This window comes from Cetorhinus maximus, chromosome 24 (genome assembly GCF_964194155.1).
Source record: "Cetorhinus maximus chromosome 24, sCetMax3.hap1.1, whole genome shotgun sequence".
NCBI lineage: Eukaryota > Metazoa > Chordata > Chondrichthyes > Lamniformes > Cetorhinidae > Cetorhinus > Cetorhinus maximus.
In genome coordinates, this window is record NC_135902.1 from 53574076 (window position 1) to 53589630 (window position 15555).

At 42.3% G+C, this 15555-nt stretch overlaps 1 protein-coding gene across 1 annotated transcript in view; it reads left to right on the forward strand.

The window, feature by feature from the left end:
- The window catches only part of LOC144699545 (ran GTPase-activating protein 1-like), a 460486-nt gene that overhangs the window by 233718 nt on the left and 211213 nt on the right, over window positions 1-15555 (forward strand). Inside the window, exon 3 of the mRNA XM_078570590.1 lies at window positions 13089-13148. Coding sequence (XP_078426716.1) covers window positions 13089-13148 — 60 coding nt within the window. The remainder of the gene's footprint in view (window positions 1-13088; window positions 13149-15555) is intronic.

Sequence of the window (15555 nt, forward strand, 5' to 3'; positions counted from 1 at the left end):
CACATTGCTGTGGGTCTGGAGTCACATGTAGACAAAAGATTTTCAGGCATTAGTGAACCAGATGGGCTTTTACAACAATCTGACAATGGTTTCATGGTCATCATTAGATTTTTATTGAATTCAATTTCCACCATCTGCCCTGGCGGGATTTGAACCCAGGTCCCTGGGGTATTACTCTGGGTCTCTGGATTACTAGTGTAGAGACAATACCACTATGCCATCACCTCCTCCTGAAGGGATTGATGTTAGAATGCTTCAACTGCAGAAAGGCATATGCACAGAAATAAACCTAAAGTAAACAGATCCCCTTTCGGATGTGATAGAAAATAGTTGCATTTTATTTTAGAAGCTTTATTAGACAGTTGATTCAGGGCCAAATAACACCTTCAACAGGTAGCTGCACAAATGAAAAGGGGGGCCTGAATCTTCGGTACAGTGAGTGGGGGCAGGGCTCACTTGCCAAGGTGTAAAATGACGCGTGGTGACGTTGGGCAGGCATCCCAACGTCACCACGTCAGCCGAGTCGGCTGTGCACCCGCCGAACTGTCAAAGGCCTATTAAGCCCATTTAAATATCAATTAAACTAATAAACTGAGCTGCCTGTCTAACCTTAAGGTTGGCGGGCAGGCGAAGAGCCCAGGCGGCCTTTGCATTTTTCATGGAACCTCATCCACGGGCGGGATGAGGTTTCATGAATTGTTTATAAATTGAATAAAAATTTTTATAAAAGTTCATTGACGTGTCCCAGCTCATGTGACACTGTCACATGAGGGGCTATGCCTTAACATTTTTCTTTTCTTTATTTAAATTTTTGGAACTTAAAACTAATCTCCCTGAGGCAGCTCTGTGCCTCAGGGAGATTTCTGTGCTCATGCACGAAAGAGAACATAAGAACATAAACATAAGAGCGTAAGAACCAGGAGCAGGAGTTGGCAATTCAGCCCCTCGAGCCTGCCCTGCCATTCATTACGAACATGGTTGATCTCATTTCGGCCTCAACTCCAATTTCCCGCCCTCTCCCCATAACCTTTCAACCCGTTACTAATTAAAAATCTGTCTATCTCCTCCTTAAATTTATTCAGCGTCCCGGCATCCACTGCACTCTGAGGTAGTGAATTCCACAGATTCACGACCCTTTGAGAAAAGTAATTACTCCTCATCTCTGATTTAAATCTACCACCCCTTAGCCTAAAAACTATGGCCTCTCGTTCTAGAATGCCCCACCCCTCATATATTCACACAAAGGGTTGTGAATCTTTCGATTCCTCTACTCCGGAGAGCTGTGGATGCTTAGTCATTGAATATATTCAAACTTGATTAGATCGATTGATTAGATTTTTGGGCATTAAGGTAAGTCACGAGATATGGGGATATGGCGACAAAATGGAATTGATGTCAAAGATCAGCCATGATATTGAAGGCACAACCAGCTCCATAGGTATGGCCTATTCCTGCTCCTATTTCTTACTGAGGCTCTAGAGAGTGTGTAATGTAAATTCACTGGAATGCTGCAGATACAAATACAAAGTAAAAATTGAAAAGTTGGGTCATTGTTCATTAGAAGAACACAGCTCAAGAGACAGGATAATAGGAGTGTTTAAAATGATGAAAGGGTGGGATAGGGTAGACAGAAGCAAACCATCTTCAGTAGTTGAAGGGTCAATAAAAAGGAGCCATTGATACAAGATTAAATGTAAGGGATGAAGAACAGAGGGCAGGAGAAACTCCTTCACACACAAAGTTGTGAGACTGTGGAATTCACCTCATGGGTTAGCAGATGAGGCAGAAACTAAGTAAACAATTGGGATTAGATTGAATAGGTGAATAAAGGGAAAGGAACTGAAGGGATGTGGGAACAGGGTGGATAAATGTGATGGGAACTGTTTGTCCGTGGGCAGGGTGAACACCACAAGGACTAGTTGACCTGTTTCTGTGGTGTATTTCTATTTCTCCTCTCCTTGCCTTATTCTATTTCTCAGAACGAGAGGCCATAGTTTTAGGCTAAGGGGTGATAGATTTAAATCAGAGATGAGGAGGAATTACTTTTCTCAAAGGCTTGTGAATCTGTGGAATTCACTACCTCAGAGTACAGTGGATGCCGGGGCGCTGAATAAATTTAAGGAGGAGATAGACAGATTTTTAATTAGTAACGGTTTGAAAGGTTATGGGGAGAGGGTGGGAAATTGGAGTTGAGGCCGAAATGAGATCAGCCATGATCGTATTGAATGGCGGGGCAGGCTCGAGGGGCTGAATTGCCTACTCCTGCTCCTAGTTCTTATGTTCTTATTTCCTGCCCAGCTACTCCACATCCTGACCTCTTTCCTGATATACCCATGAGCAAATATTGCAGATCTAGAAGTTTTAAATAAATTGTGCTGAATCAAAACTTTCATTCAGTTACACTGGCCACCTTTTAGTTTAGTTCAGTTACACTGATCACTAGTTCAGTTGTAGTGACCTCTTCAAAGGCAACACCCATTGCAGAAAGACAGTTATTTCAATGTTTAATAGTCCTGACTATGAGCTGAATCAGAAACGATATTTCTACTTGTGTTTGACTGGCTGGCTGTCTGGGTCTGATTAACTCTCTGCGTTGCCCAGCAGAGAAGGCCACACTCACCCACCAGATCAGTGCTCATTTCAGAAGGCTGGTTTTGGGCCAAGGGCAATGAACAGTCTGAACAGCATGTTAAAAGGAAGGTCTTTTAACCTTTCATCTATGAGTAAGGCCAGAGGATGTTCAGCAGTATTTGTAAACTCTATTTGTTGTAGTGTTATAAATTTTTTTCTACCGATCACGTTGCAGAACTTGTGACCACAATGGGCTAAACTACTCACCAGCAGCAGGAAGATAGATAAGAGCTTGACCAAGTCAACCTGCAAGCACAAGATTGGCTAGACATTAATTTCCATTATCACATTTTAAATTGGTGTGTGTTAAATATCATTCTTTTTATACAGATTCTCGATGTGGATGTCACTGACAAGGCCAGAATTAATTGCACATTTTTAGGGATCCCTAGGTGCCCTGTGCTTATTGGACCACTTCTGAGTGTAGTTAAGAGTCAACCACTTTGGTGTGGAAACTGAAGCCACGTCTAGACCAAACCAAGTAAGGGTGTAGGTTTTTATCCCTCAAGGACAGAAGTGACGTCTTATGGCAATATGCCAGCATCTTTTACCTGCTTTATATTTCAGCTATTTTTAAAGTGAATGGAAATTTAAATTCTCAAATTGCTATGGTAGGATTTGAACTCGGATTCTCTAAACTATTAGTCCAGTCATCTGGAATACTGGTCACTTAAACTGCATTACACTGTGCGTAATCTAATGCTTTCATTCTTTCATTTTCAGCATGACCTTCATGGGGCTGTTGGCATCATCTTGCTTCTTCTCTGCTAATCTAATGCTATAACTTTTTCCAATTTTAAATCCTTGCTCTTCCTCATATTCCATCCATTCTGAATGAGCTGTATGGTTTTCTAGGAATATGCAATTCTGTTTTTTCCCACAGGCCTGCCTTAATTACATCACGCTTATTGGTGTTCAGTGTGTACCACACAAGGTCAGTGCTGCAAAGCAAGCAAGCTGGAGATGTATGGAGAAATCTAACTGTGCTGTGCTTATCACAGTGACTACATGATGAAAATAAAAGGTCCCCTGGAATGATTTTAAAGGGGTAGTCCCCTGGAATGATTTTAAAGGAGTAGTCTTATGGAGCATAGAATCATTGAATAGTTACAGCACAGAAGGAGGCCATTTAGTCAGTCTAGCTCATGCTGGCTCTCTGCAAGAGCAACTTAGCTTGTTCCACTCTCTGCCCCCTCCATGTAGCATTGCAAATATTTTCCATTCAGTTGTTTACCGAATTTCTTTTTGAAAGTCACGATTGAATGTGCCTCCACCACACTCTCAGGCAGTGCATTCCAGATCCTAACCACTTGCTGTGTAAAATAGATTTTGCTATTGTCACTTCGATTCATTTGCCAGTCACATCAATCTGTGACCTCTGGTTCTCAACCCTTCCGCCAATGAGAACAGTTTCCCTGTCCCGACCCCTCATGATTTAGAACACCTCTATCAACTCTCCTCACAACCTTTTTTTCACTAAGGAAAACAACTCCAACTTCTCCAATCTATCCATGTAACTGAAGGCCATCGTCTTGAAACCATTCTCGCAAATCTTTTCTGCACCTCCTCTAAAGCCTCACACCCTTCCTAAAATGTGGTGCCCAGAATCGGACACATTGCTCCAGTTGAGGCCAGTATTTTATTAAGGTTCATCATAACTACCTTGGTTTTTGTACTCTATGGGTGGAATTGTCCCAGAATTGCACTAAGTGTGGTAGCGGGTGTGTAAAACAATGTTTTACCCAGGTTGCAATGTGAGTTTTCAAGTTGTATCATCCCCTCCCTGCCTCATTATTTATGCAGTCACAGGAAACACACCATTTCATTGGCAGGCTTCCTCCGATTCGCCACATAGTCACCTTGCCATTTCCTCACACCTGACTCCATATTTGAAAAACAGCCGCACGCACAGCTCGCAATGCTTGCAGCCCAGGACTGCTGCACAGAAGACATGGCCCTGAAAGGCAAGAAGACTGCAGCTCATCGTTTTTCTGATGTGTCCCTTTTGGATGCCATGAGGGGCCGCTGCGATGTTCTCTACCCCCGCTCTGGGAATAGAGGATGCCCATCAGTGTCACCACTCCGGCTTGGGAGGCGTGGTCAGAAGAGGTCGGCCATCCAGTACAGAAAGAGGATGAATGATCTCATCGGTGTCACCAGGGCAAGGCAACCATCTCATCACTCTAAACTTACCCACTCACAAGGCCATCACACATTCACTGGCATCTCACTCACTGCCAACTCAAGTGACATCACTCTCTCTCTCACTCACACCTCCATCTGGCCTCATCTCTGGAAACTGCCCTCACCATCTTGAGGGCCACATGTGCCCGCACGCACACCCTGGGATACCCTCCTCCCCCAGTACAGTCCTTGCCCTGCAGCCTCTTCCCTTCCCTGAGGCCACTTCTCCCCTTCCCTAATCAAGCCCTAGCCCTGCAGCCGTTCAAAAGCCACCCCCGCTTTATGGCTGCTCTGGTAGGTAGAGACTGCCTGTGAGGCCCCCTAAAAGTGATATGCTGCTGCCTACGAGGCCTGGTGCTGATGACTGTGAGTGCTGCCCGAAGCAAGGTGGGCAAACAATCCTCGAAGTGCAGCTCGCCAGGTACACGTCACTCATGTACATTTGTGAAACACGTCGGCACGATCTGGATTATCTGGTGTGGGGCGAATGATTCCGGCGAGCTGGGCTTATAATGAGATGCTAAGGGATTGAAATTAGGTTCCCAACTTGTGGCGGTGGGAAACAGAGCCCGCCATTGGCTGGTGGAGCGGAAAACCGCAAACTGGTTTCACCATGGCGTGAAGCTGATTTTTGGCCTTCTCGCCATAATGTGCCTCCCCCCCCCACCCCCCACCCCTCGCCCACATGGCACCCAACACCAATCAGGCCGGAAAATTCTGGCCTATGTCTCTATTTATAAAGCCCAAGATGCCTTTTAACCACTTTCTCAAACTCTTTTGCCACCTTCAATGATTTGTGTGCATATACTCCCAGCTGTCTCTGTTTAGAATTGTGCCCTTTATTTTCTATTGCCACTCCTCGTTCTTCCTACCACTATGTGTCGCTTTGCACTTCTCTGTGTTAAATTTCATCAGCTACGCATCCACCCATTCTACTTGTCTATGTCCTCTTGAATTCTATCACTATCCTCCTCACAGTTCACAATACTTCCAACTTTTATGTCATCAAATTTTGAAATGATGCCCTCTACACCCAAGTGTAGGTCATTAATATAGGTCAAGAAAAGCATCAGCCCTAATATCAACACCCTGGGAACATAAGAACATAAGAAATAGGAGCAGGAGTAGGCCATTTAACCCTTTGGGCCTGCTCCACTGTTCAGTGAGATCATGGCTGATCATCTATTTCAACACCATTTTCCTGCACTATCCCTGTATCCCTAGATGGTTTTAATATGTAAAAATCTATCGCTCTCAGTCTTGAACTGAGCCTCCACAGCTCTCTGGGGCAGAGAATTCCAAAGATTCACCACCCTCTGGGTGAAGAAATTCCTCCTCATCTCAGTCCTAAATGGCCTGCTCCTTATTCTGAGACTGTGTACCCTAGTTCCAGGACCCCCCTCCCCAGCCTGGGGAAACATCCCTCCTTCATCTACCCTATCAAGTGCTGGAAAAATTGTGTATGTTTGAATGAGATCACCTCTTATTCTTCTAAACTCCAGAGAATAAAGGAGTCCCTCTGTATACCTTCCTCCAGTCCAAGAAACAGCCATTCACCATCACTCATTTTCCTATCACTCAGCCAACTTTGAGTATAACATGTGACCAATATTAGCATGTATTCAAGCTTTTCTCTCATGGTTCATGGAGTTACATGAACTCCTTGATTTCATTATATCCTTGACATTGTTCCTACTTGCCCAATGTTCTATATATAAACCAAATTAAATTATAAAATGAATTCAGAGCACATTACCCTATTATATAAAACTATTAGCAATTCAGATTTGTTTTACTGGTTAGCTTGTCATCCAATAAATTTAATCCCAATAAAATTAGAGAGCAAAAATTATGTGAACAAGGCTGATAAGAGAAGTTGTATTAAAAGAGATTGATGGGGAAGGAGAGCCCCTCTAGTTCATGGATGAATGCATCATTTAGGTACTGAGTCATGTGGATGAGGAAGATTCCAGGCTTCAATCCCAGTCTATATTGTGTTATCTGATCTGCCATGCAGTGCCAGGTCTGACAGAATCAGACTTGGGGAGGGGGAAAAACAATCAGACAGGTATCCCTTAAAGGTAAACCCAGTTAAGATCCTGCTGTAAAGTTCCACATGGAGCCTAATGAAGACAGGAATGGACTGTGATGGTTTCCATATTTAAAAAGCCCACATTGTTTAGGCTTACACATTAAAAATAGTCATTTAGAAAAATATGTATTTTTCTGCAGATGACCAGGTCAGCATTTATTGCCCATATCTAGTTGCTCTTGAGTGGTGTCCACCTTCTTGAGCCTTTGCAGTTCAATGCCATGTTCGTGCTCCCGCCATGGTGATAGGTAGAAACCTCCAAGATTTTGACCCAGTGACAATGAAGGAGCAGCAAAATACACTGATGTTTCCTCTCCTAGTCTTCCTTGTTCGGTTTAGGATAATTCTGATCCCTTCACTTTAAAAGAAGCTCATGGACTCGAGGGATAAAGAGACATCTGATTAAAATCTTTATTTATCAATACACTGTTCCAAACCTAGCACATGCAGTATTTATGAGATTGATGTATAGTCCTGCTTTTGGTTACCCTTCCTAGTATGGCCGCCTTTGGCCTATTGCCAATTTATAGCTAATTGTGCTTCTGTGAAGTGCCTTGGGATGATTTTCTAAGTTAGTTGCTGTACATAAGGAAGATAGCACATCAGTACAAATGTCCCATAATTAGAACTAAGCTGCCATCAATGTAAAAAGCACGGATTGACTACCCTGTTATGTCAGCTGTACAATGGCAGTCAATTTTATCCAATGTGTATATTACATATTTTTGCTGTCTATGGATTCTGGCAAAATTCTTACATTGAAAGATTTGTTGTTTAATTTAAATTGTACCATGTATGTGCAAAGTCTTTTTAAATAGTCTATTTTGTAGACTTCAATTTTGACATCTAAAGTGCTCTGTGTATAGATATGACTGTTAGCTACTTCCTCTGTACATAATAGTTTTAACAAACTGAAGTTGAAATGATCTGACATTATTATAAACATTAATGCACTTGTACATGGCAATTTGAGAAAATGAAATGGGATAGAGCGAATAAAACGTTGAGGGATTCGAGTTAGGGGAAAGGGATTAAGCTGGCTGATTGATGCTTACAAAATAGAAACTGTGATGTGGTGCAGTTCAAATTAGTGGTGCAGTTTAAGCTGACAGATGATCACCTCGGACAGATGGTTTCCATTGTGACCAGCCATGGATCTAGTGCTAAAATTCTAATTTGACTGCTTCAGGCAGACCGCCACATGTTGGGGGATTGGACTTTTGACTGGAAAATGATGTTTAATTTGGAAAGGTGCAGTGTTATGCATGTGGACATGGTTCAACATACATACACACTTCAGGGAACAACATTAAGGAAGGTGGAGAAAGAAGGCAATATGGCCATTATAGTGCATAGCCCTCAAAAGATTCATGAGTCATGTCTTCAAGTGATAGCTAGAGCAAATGGTGTGAGGTGCACTTATAATGCTATCCAGTTCTGACCTCTTGAGCATTCTCAATTTTGTTCACTCCACCATTGGCGGCCATGCCTTGAGCTGCCGAGCCCCTAAACTCTGGAATCCCCTCCTTATTGTAGCAGAAAGACCTGGTACCTAAAAGCTTAACATGGGATTAAGTACAGTACCGCCCACAGGGTGATGGAAGAAGGCACACAACTTAGAGCAAAAAGGAGCCTAGAGATAGGTAGCAACATGTAAGGACCTAGTATGGGATCCTTTCCATTCCTTTATCTTCTACTGTAAATGTGCACATAGTTCAGTAATGTTAATAAAGACTTCTTTGTAACTTCAACAAGTCTGCTTCATGGTACCTAAGCAGTACACATCAAGTAGTGACAACAGAACAGATCACCTATAGCACTCTGAGTCACTACACTCTTTCCTCCCTTAAGATGCTCCTTAAAAGTTACTTCTTTTGACCAAACTTAAGCTCTTTTGGCCTAATATTTTCTTAAGTAGTTTGGTGTCAAATTTTGTTTGAAAATGCACCTGCTAAGCTCCTTTGGATGTTTTACTAACTTAAAGTTGTCCTATAATTAATGCAAGTTGTTGTTAACTGTAAGACAGTTTTGTTCTTCTCTTTGGGCAGTATTTTCTGTGCCTGTTGGCTGTGGTCGTGTTTGGTAGTGTGAGCGGGCAATATGGCAAGAAGGCCAAAAAGCGGCTTCACGACATCGTGGATCCAGTTTGCAATTGTTCACTCTGCCCGTCAATGGTGGGCTGTGTTTCATGCTGTCGGAAGTCAGGAGCCTCATTGTAGTGCACCTGCATATCATTATAAGTCCAGCTTGCTGGAATCATCCCCCCCATGCTGGATTATCTGTGCACATCAGTGGCAAAACACACCAACCTGTTTCACAACTGAACATGAGCGACGTGCACCTGGCAACATGCACTTCACTCAGGACTTTGAGGTTTGTTTGCCTCCATTGCTTTGCGCAGCACTCACAGTCATCAGCACCACATCGCTTTTCGGTGGGCTCATGGGCAGGTCTCTACTTACGAGACATGGCTGAGCCAACTCAGTTGTCATTGGTTTGGTGATGAGTGTATGCTGATGAAATTAGAACGTTTCAGTTTTCTGCTACCCAGGGGCTTGACAGGGGAGATGCTGAGAGGTTGTTTCCCCTTGTGGGAGAGTCTAGGACCAGAGGGCATAATCTCGGAGTATGGGGTTGCCCATTTAAAACAGAGATGAGGAGGAATTTCTTCCCTCAGAGGGTAGTGAATCTGAGGAATTCTCTACCATAGAGGGCTGTTGAGGCTGGGTCATTAAGTGAATTCAAGGCTGAGACTGACAGATTTTTAATCAGTAAGGGAATCAGGGGTTATGGGGAAAAGGCAGGAAAGTGGAGTTGAGGATTATCAGATCAGCCACGATCTCATTGAATGGCAGAGCAGACTGAATGGGCCAAATGGCCTACTTCTACTCCTATATCTTATGGTCTTATCCAGGCTAATATGTTACCCCCTACACTATGAACATAAAAGTAAGGATGTTATGCTTCAGTTATACAGGTCATTGGTGAGACTGCATCTCAAATACTGTGTGCAGTTTTGGGCTCCTTATTTAAGGAAGGATGTTAATGAGTTGGAGGCGGTTCAAAAGAAGTTTATTAAATTGATACCTGGAATGAGCAGGTTGTCTTATGATGATAGGTTCGACAGGTTGGGCTTGTTTCCACTGGAGCTTAGAAGAGTGAGTGGTGATTTGATTGAAGTATATAAGGTCCAAAACGGCATTGACAAGGTGGTCATGGAAAGGATGTTTCCTGTTGTGGATGAGTCCAGAACTAGGGGGCAGTATTTTAAAATTAGGGGTCACCCTTATAGGACAGAGGTGAGGAGAATTTTTTTTCTCTCAAAGGGTTGTGCAACTTTGGAACACTTTGCCTCAGAAGGCAGTGAAGGCGGAGTATTTTTAAGGCAGAGGTAGATGGATTCTTGTTAGGCAAGGGAATCAAAGGTTAGCAGGGCTAGATGGGAATGTGGAACTCGAAACAGAAACAAATCAGCCATGATCTTATTGAATGGTGGAGCAGGCTCTAGAGGCCTATTCCTGCTCCTATTTCATACGTCCGTATTGAGGATTTGGGAAGGGTACAGAGGAGGGCCACTAGACTAATTCCCAGTGTAAAGCATCTTGCATTTCAAATTAAGCTTAAAAGAGTTTGGTCTATCTGGTTTTCATCTCTTCCAGGAATTCTCGTGGTTTCTGGGTGAGGTTGTATGTATTGTGACACACAAGGAATCAGAATTATGTGGGACAGACTGGATAGACTAGAGAGTCTTTTCTTATATGCCATTGTTCATATGTTCATAATATTCAAAGTTTAAGAATTCTAAGGAGATATTTAAAATGTATATTCTTGTATATAGAATTAGTACTTCCTGATTTAGCCATTTGCCAGGTGTGGTCAAATGGTTTGTGTCCCTTCACTTGTATTTCACAATGATTCAAAAAATACAAAATGTTTATGTAATATATCATGAGTTTCCCCATCAAGTTCACTTCAGAGGCAGCTGAGAAGCTGAAATTTTGCCCTTCTTTAACAAAAGTAAATACTATATTAATTACTATTAAATTCATTTTATCCTTTTCTAAAAAAATACTGCCAAATACAGTGCACAAACCTTTTACAGTAGCTGGTCACCTGAGGTGCTGTCACAGCAGGCAGTACCTGCACTGATGTAGTTTTCAGACTTGAGTAGTTAATTGTTTCATGTTGTTTCCTTTTATCCCATACCTCATGCCAGGAGGCCTTGATTCTAGTTGTAGTCCAGTTCCAATACATTACCATGTGTGAGCAGCCTAATGAGGGAATCACAGTTGAACCTGATTCTGTGTTCACTTCCACAAATGTATTTTCCAAAAGGAGTTAGTTGGATAGTGATCTTTGATTCCAAATCCAACAGTGCTGAACCCAACTGTGTAACATTCTCAGCTTCTCCTGGAGCTGGGATCAACTGACTCGACACAGACTGGAGATTCAACCTGCGGCCACCTGATCCATAAGACACTACCTGTGTTGCCTTTCCCCACTGGACCACCTCGTAGTTAAAAGAAAAATGTTGATGACAAGTCCATGACCATCTTGAGAGTTTCCAGCAATTGCATTGTTTGAAGTGAAGCAGGGCTGCCTGATTTAACATTTCTACTCGGGTACTCTTTTCTACATATTGACCTATCCAAGACAAGCAAAACACACTGACAAACAGAAATCAAACTCAGATGACAAATATTGTTGGGATATCACAATGATAGATAGTCTCAAGGGAAAGCCAATGCTAGCCTACTATCATAGATGGTAGGAAACTGTCATGACTGAATTTGGAAAGGATGATTCCTTCATAAGCAGCTTAACAGATATAAAAGTCAATGTTGTGCCTTGAAAACAACCTGTCTTACTGTGGCAACAGCTTATAATGACACTAGGAGTCTATGCTGTGGGTTGAGGGGATGGATGGTGGTGCAGAGATGGTAAAGTTGGGTATGTAAAGCAAGACCAGTGAGTTCTAGGGAGGATATGAAAAGATAATGCTATTGTGTCTGAAGACCAATACTGTTCATTATTAAACATCCGCAATTCGCAATGGTACCTGAAGTTTCTTCACCAATTGAAAATTCTGTTTTCTCTATGTATGGGCTTTCACAGTCAATATAAATTATCCATCTATCTATAAGATATATTCATATATCTACCTACCAGCTTATCTCCTGTGGTATTGCACATGAAAAATCAGAACAAGTGTAAAGCAGGGCTAGAGGAGAGGAGAATAATGGGAGCAGGGCATGCTGTTAGAACACCTCCCTACATTAGAGTCATGTGGTATTCTGTTATTTTTATATTTCCATTAATATTTCTTAGGTGAATTTATAATAGTAACTCCCTATGTAAACTTGTCACATAATAATTACAGCCCTTTACTGGTGGTTGCACTGTAGGAAAGTGTAATTACAGAGTGACTAACATAACTAAGCAGCTTTTATTAGAAATATGGAGCAGCTTTTATTATAAATATGGACAGACAAATTTAGAATGAAAAAAATTGACAGGAATCCTGCACAGTTAAAAGTTTTTTATATCTTATCTGTACATTTCTGTGATAAACTCAAAGCAAGTATAAAGGTGAGCTTGCTGTTTTGATTGCAGCATTTCCAGTCTGCTTGATATTGAGCCAACTCTGATTGACAGCACTCAGTGAGAATCGTATTGAGCCACTCTATCATTTTCTAGGCTGTATTGGGGGAGGAGAAAGAGCGAAAGGCTCCCAAAATAGATTTATAAACATTGTTCACCTTGCTAAATATAAAGTGTATGCCGTTGAGGTGGAGAACAGCTGATCTATGGTATTCTTGGATCTCTTCTAATTGCTTCATGTACACACTGTAAACCAGCTTTGCTAAATATCCAAGACTTTTGAAGCAGCTGAACCAGTATTTGAGAGCAGGTCCAAGCTCAATTGGAGGCGGAACAGCTTGACTTCACTTCTGAAGCACCTGTGCTGGGAGCTGTATCATTTGTCGTCTTCAGAAAGGAGCTTTGCAATAAAATAGATCCACCTATCCAGCAAAAATGGCCATTCAGATTTCTTACTGGAGCGTGGTACACAGATAAAGCCCTTTAACATGGATTTAGCCCTCGCGCTGTCATGCTGAGATGGTAGGAATTCTTTTACACATAATTCTGTCGATAGTAACATTTTACTTTCTCTTCACAGAGGGTTTACTGGAACGATATGTTTACAGGTCGACTGCGTTGTGAGATTCCACCGGCATTGGTAAGTAAGTCATCACTATCTCCTGTTCCACACTCCTCAGTATTTATTTTTGGCAAGAGAAATGAGAGTGGGAGGGGGAGAATCTTCTCGCTGAAAGACCAATCTGAGAGTGTGGAGGAAAAGGAGATCAGAGAACGGCATCTGTCTGTAGTATTGTGTCTGTCTTTACTTTGGATATGCCTTGAGAGAATGGCCTTTTACTGCATCTGTTTCATGGTAATGACTGGTTTTAATCTTTTCTAAATGGTACAGTGTGAGAAAAACAAATTGTTCATTCAAATGATAGGAATATACGAATATAGCTATGAGAAAAGGCCGTCCAGGTCTCTGGGGCTCCATTTATGAGGAAGTCATTCTTCATATTAAGTTCATAAATTAAGCCAGTTCTCTGATGCTACTTTTTAACAGAAGTTCTTTCTATTTCCAACTTGCTGATTCCCTTCATCATATGAACAATTCCAATCATGTCGTCCTTCTCATAATTGTCTCTTCCAATGAAATTGGATTGAAATTCCTTAGTCACTTCATATTTCAATCAGATGAGGGCTTGAATCTTACTTTTCCCTTTCTCTGTATCCTTAGCTTTTGCTGTACAGTGGCCACAAATGAGACAGTAAGATGTGCATGTGGTGTCATTATCCTTCACGTTCTTGGACTTTTGCCCATATATAGATCAAAATATTATTTGCCTTTCTGACACTATCAGTATTTAGTTTGACATTACAGTTAGTTCTTTCTGCATTTATCTTGCTGAACAAAATACCATTTATTGTCTAATCATATTTGTTATTTTTATTACACTGTTCAATGTTACACTTCATTGCAATGTATCTGCCCATTTGCCCAGTCTCTATAGATCATTTTGTATCTTCCACACACCTTGGCATCAGCTACAAAATTAGACACTTGAACTTAAATGCATCTTTAACAGTTACGAGCAGCAGAGGTGCCATGTTTGTTACCTTGCATATTCTGCCATTGCTGGTCATTAGAACTTCTCCACAGTCTTTTGTTTCCTCGAATCTAACTAAATTCCCAGTTTCCTTATTCCTGTGTTACTCCGAGAGTTTAACTCCAGTCTCCCAGCTGTACCTTGATAAGTGCCTTCTGAAAGTCAAGGTGCAAAAAATCCAACGGATCTGTTGTATCCTAAAAAGGATGCTTGTTTGTTTCGTATCTCCACATGCACATTTTTCCCTTTGAGGAATAATGGGGAAGTGTTGGAAGGATTAGCAGGCTGATTACTAACCTATTGAACCACATCATGGACACTGTTTACATGGCCAACAAAACCTGAAGTGGGACTTGAACCCTGAGCTTCTGGCTCAGAGGTAGGTTTTGGTTAATGATGTGTTAACCTTTTGGCTGTCTGCATTGTAACACACCCCATTATACCCTGGCAGGGGTTGCAATGGATACATTCTGACCTTGTTGGTTTTTCAGCCTGAGACTGAGTTAAATGGTCTCTTCCCTAACGAGAATAAATCAGCGGTCAGGAGAACAAAGTTGTGGTTTTCATTTTAAATAATTGACTATTTTATGCAATAAAATAGCTCTGAAGGAGCAAGATCAGAGATAATATGGATCCACTACAATTACAGAGCCTTGATGGATAATGGCACATATAGACTTCATTAGACTTGTCGCAGATGATTGAACAAGAGATTTATCCAGCCTTGTTTTATGTGTCCTGTATTAGGCAGAGGTTGGTATTATTCCTTGGTTGATCCCCAGACTGCATGGCTGAATGGCAAAGAAAGGGAATCTTTTTCCAGGGTGAAGTTCCAGTACATGGGTCAGCAGAAATTAGGAGTGAACCGTCCCAGATTTACACTAAGTGTGGTAGTGGGTGCGACAAAAGTTGTTTTACCCACCGGCTGCAGTGACGGGTTTTTGCACCATATCGTCCCATTCCTGGCACATCCTGCCTCATTAATAATGCATTCCCAAGAAACGGACTGGGTTGGTGGCGGGGCAGCAGCTGATTGGCCTGCCCCACCATCACCTCAGGCCTTCAATAATCCGAGCACCATATTTAAAGGCTGCCCCTGCACAGAGCCAGCTCTGTCTAAGGCATCAGAAGCAGCTGGAAAATCATGGCTGCCAAAGGGAGGAAGCATGCTGCCCCCAAATTTAGCGACGCCTCCCTTGGGCACCTACTGAACACAGTGGAGCCTCACTATGAAGTCCCCTACCCCCACTCTGGATGAAGGCCAGCAAGTAAGGTGACAAATCCAGGCTGGGAGGAGGTGACAGCGGTGGTCAGCACCAAAGCCCTGCAAAAGAAGACAGCCACCCAGTGCTGAAAGAGGATGAGTGATCTCCTCTGTTCCACCAGGGTAAGTCACTGTTAACTCACACTCACAAACCCATCCACAGGGATCTCACTCACTGCCAGTTCAAGAGA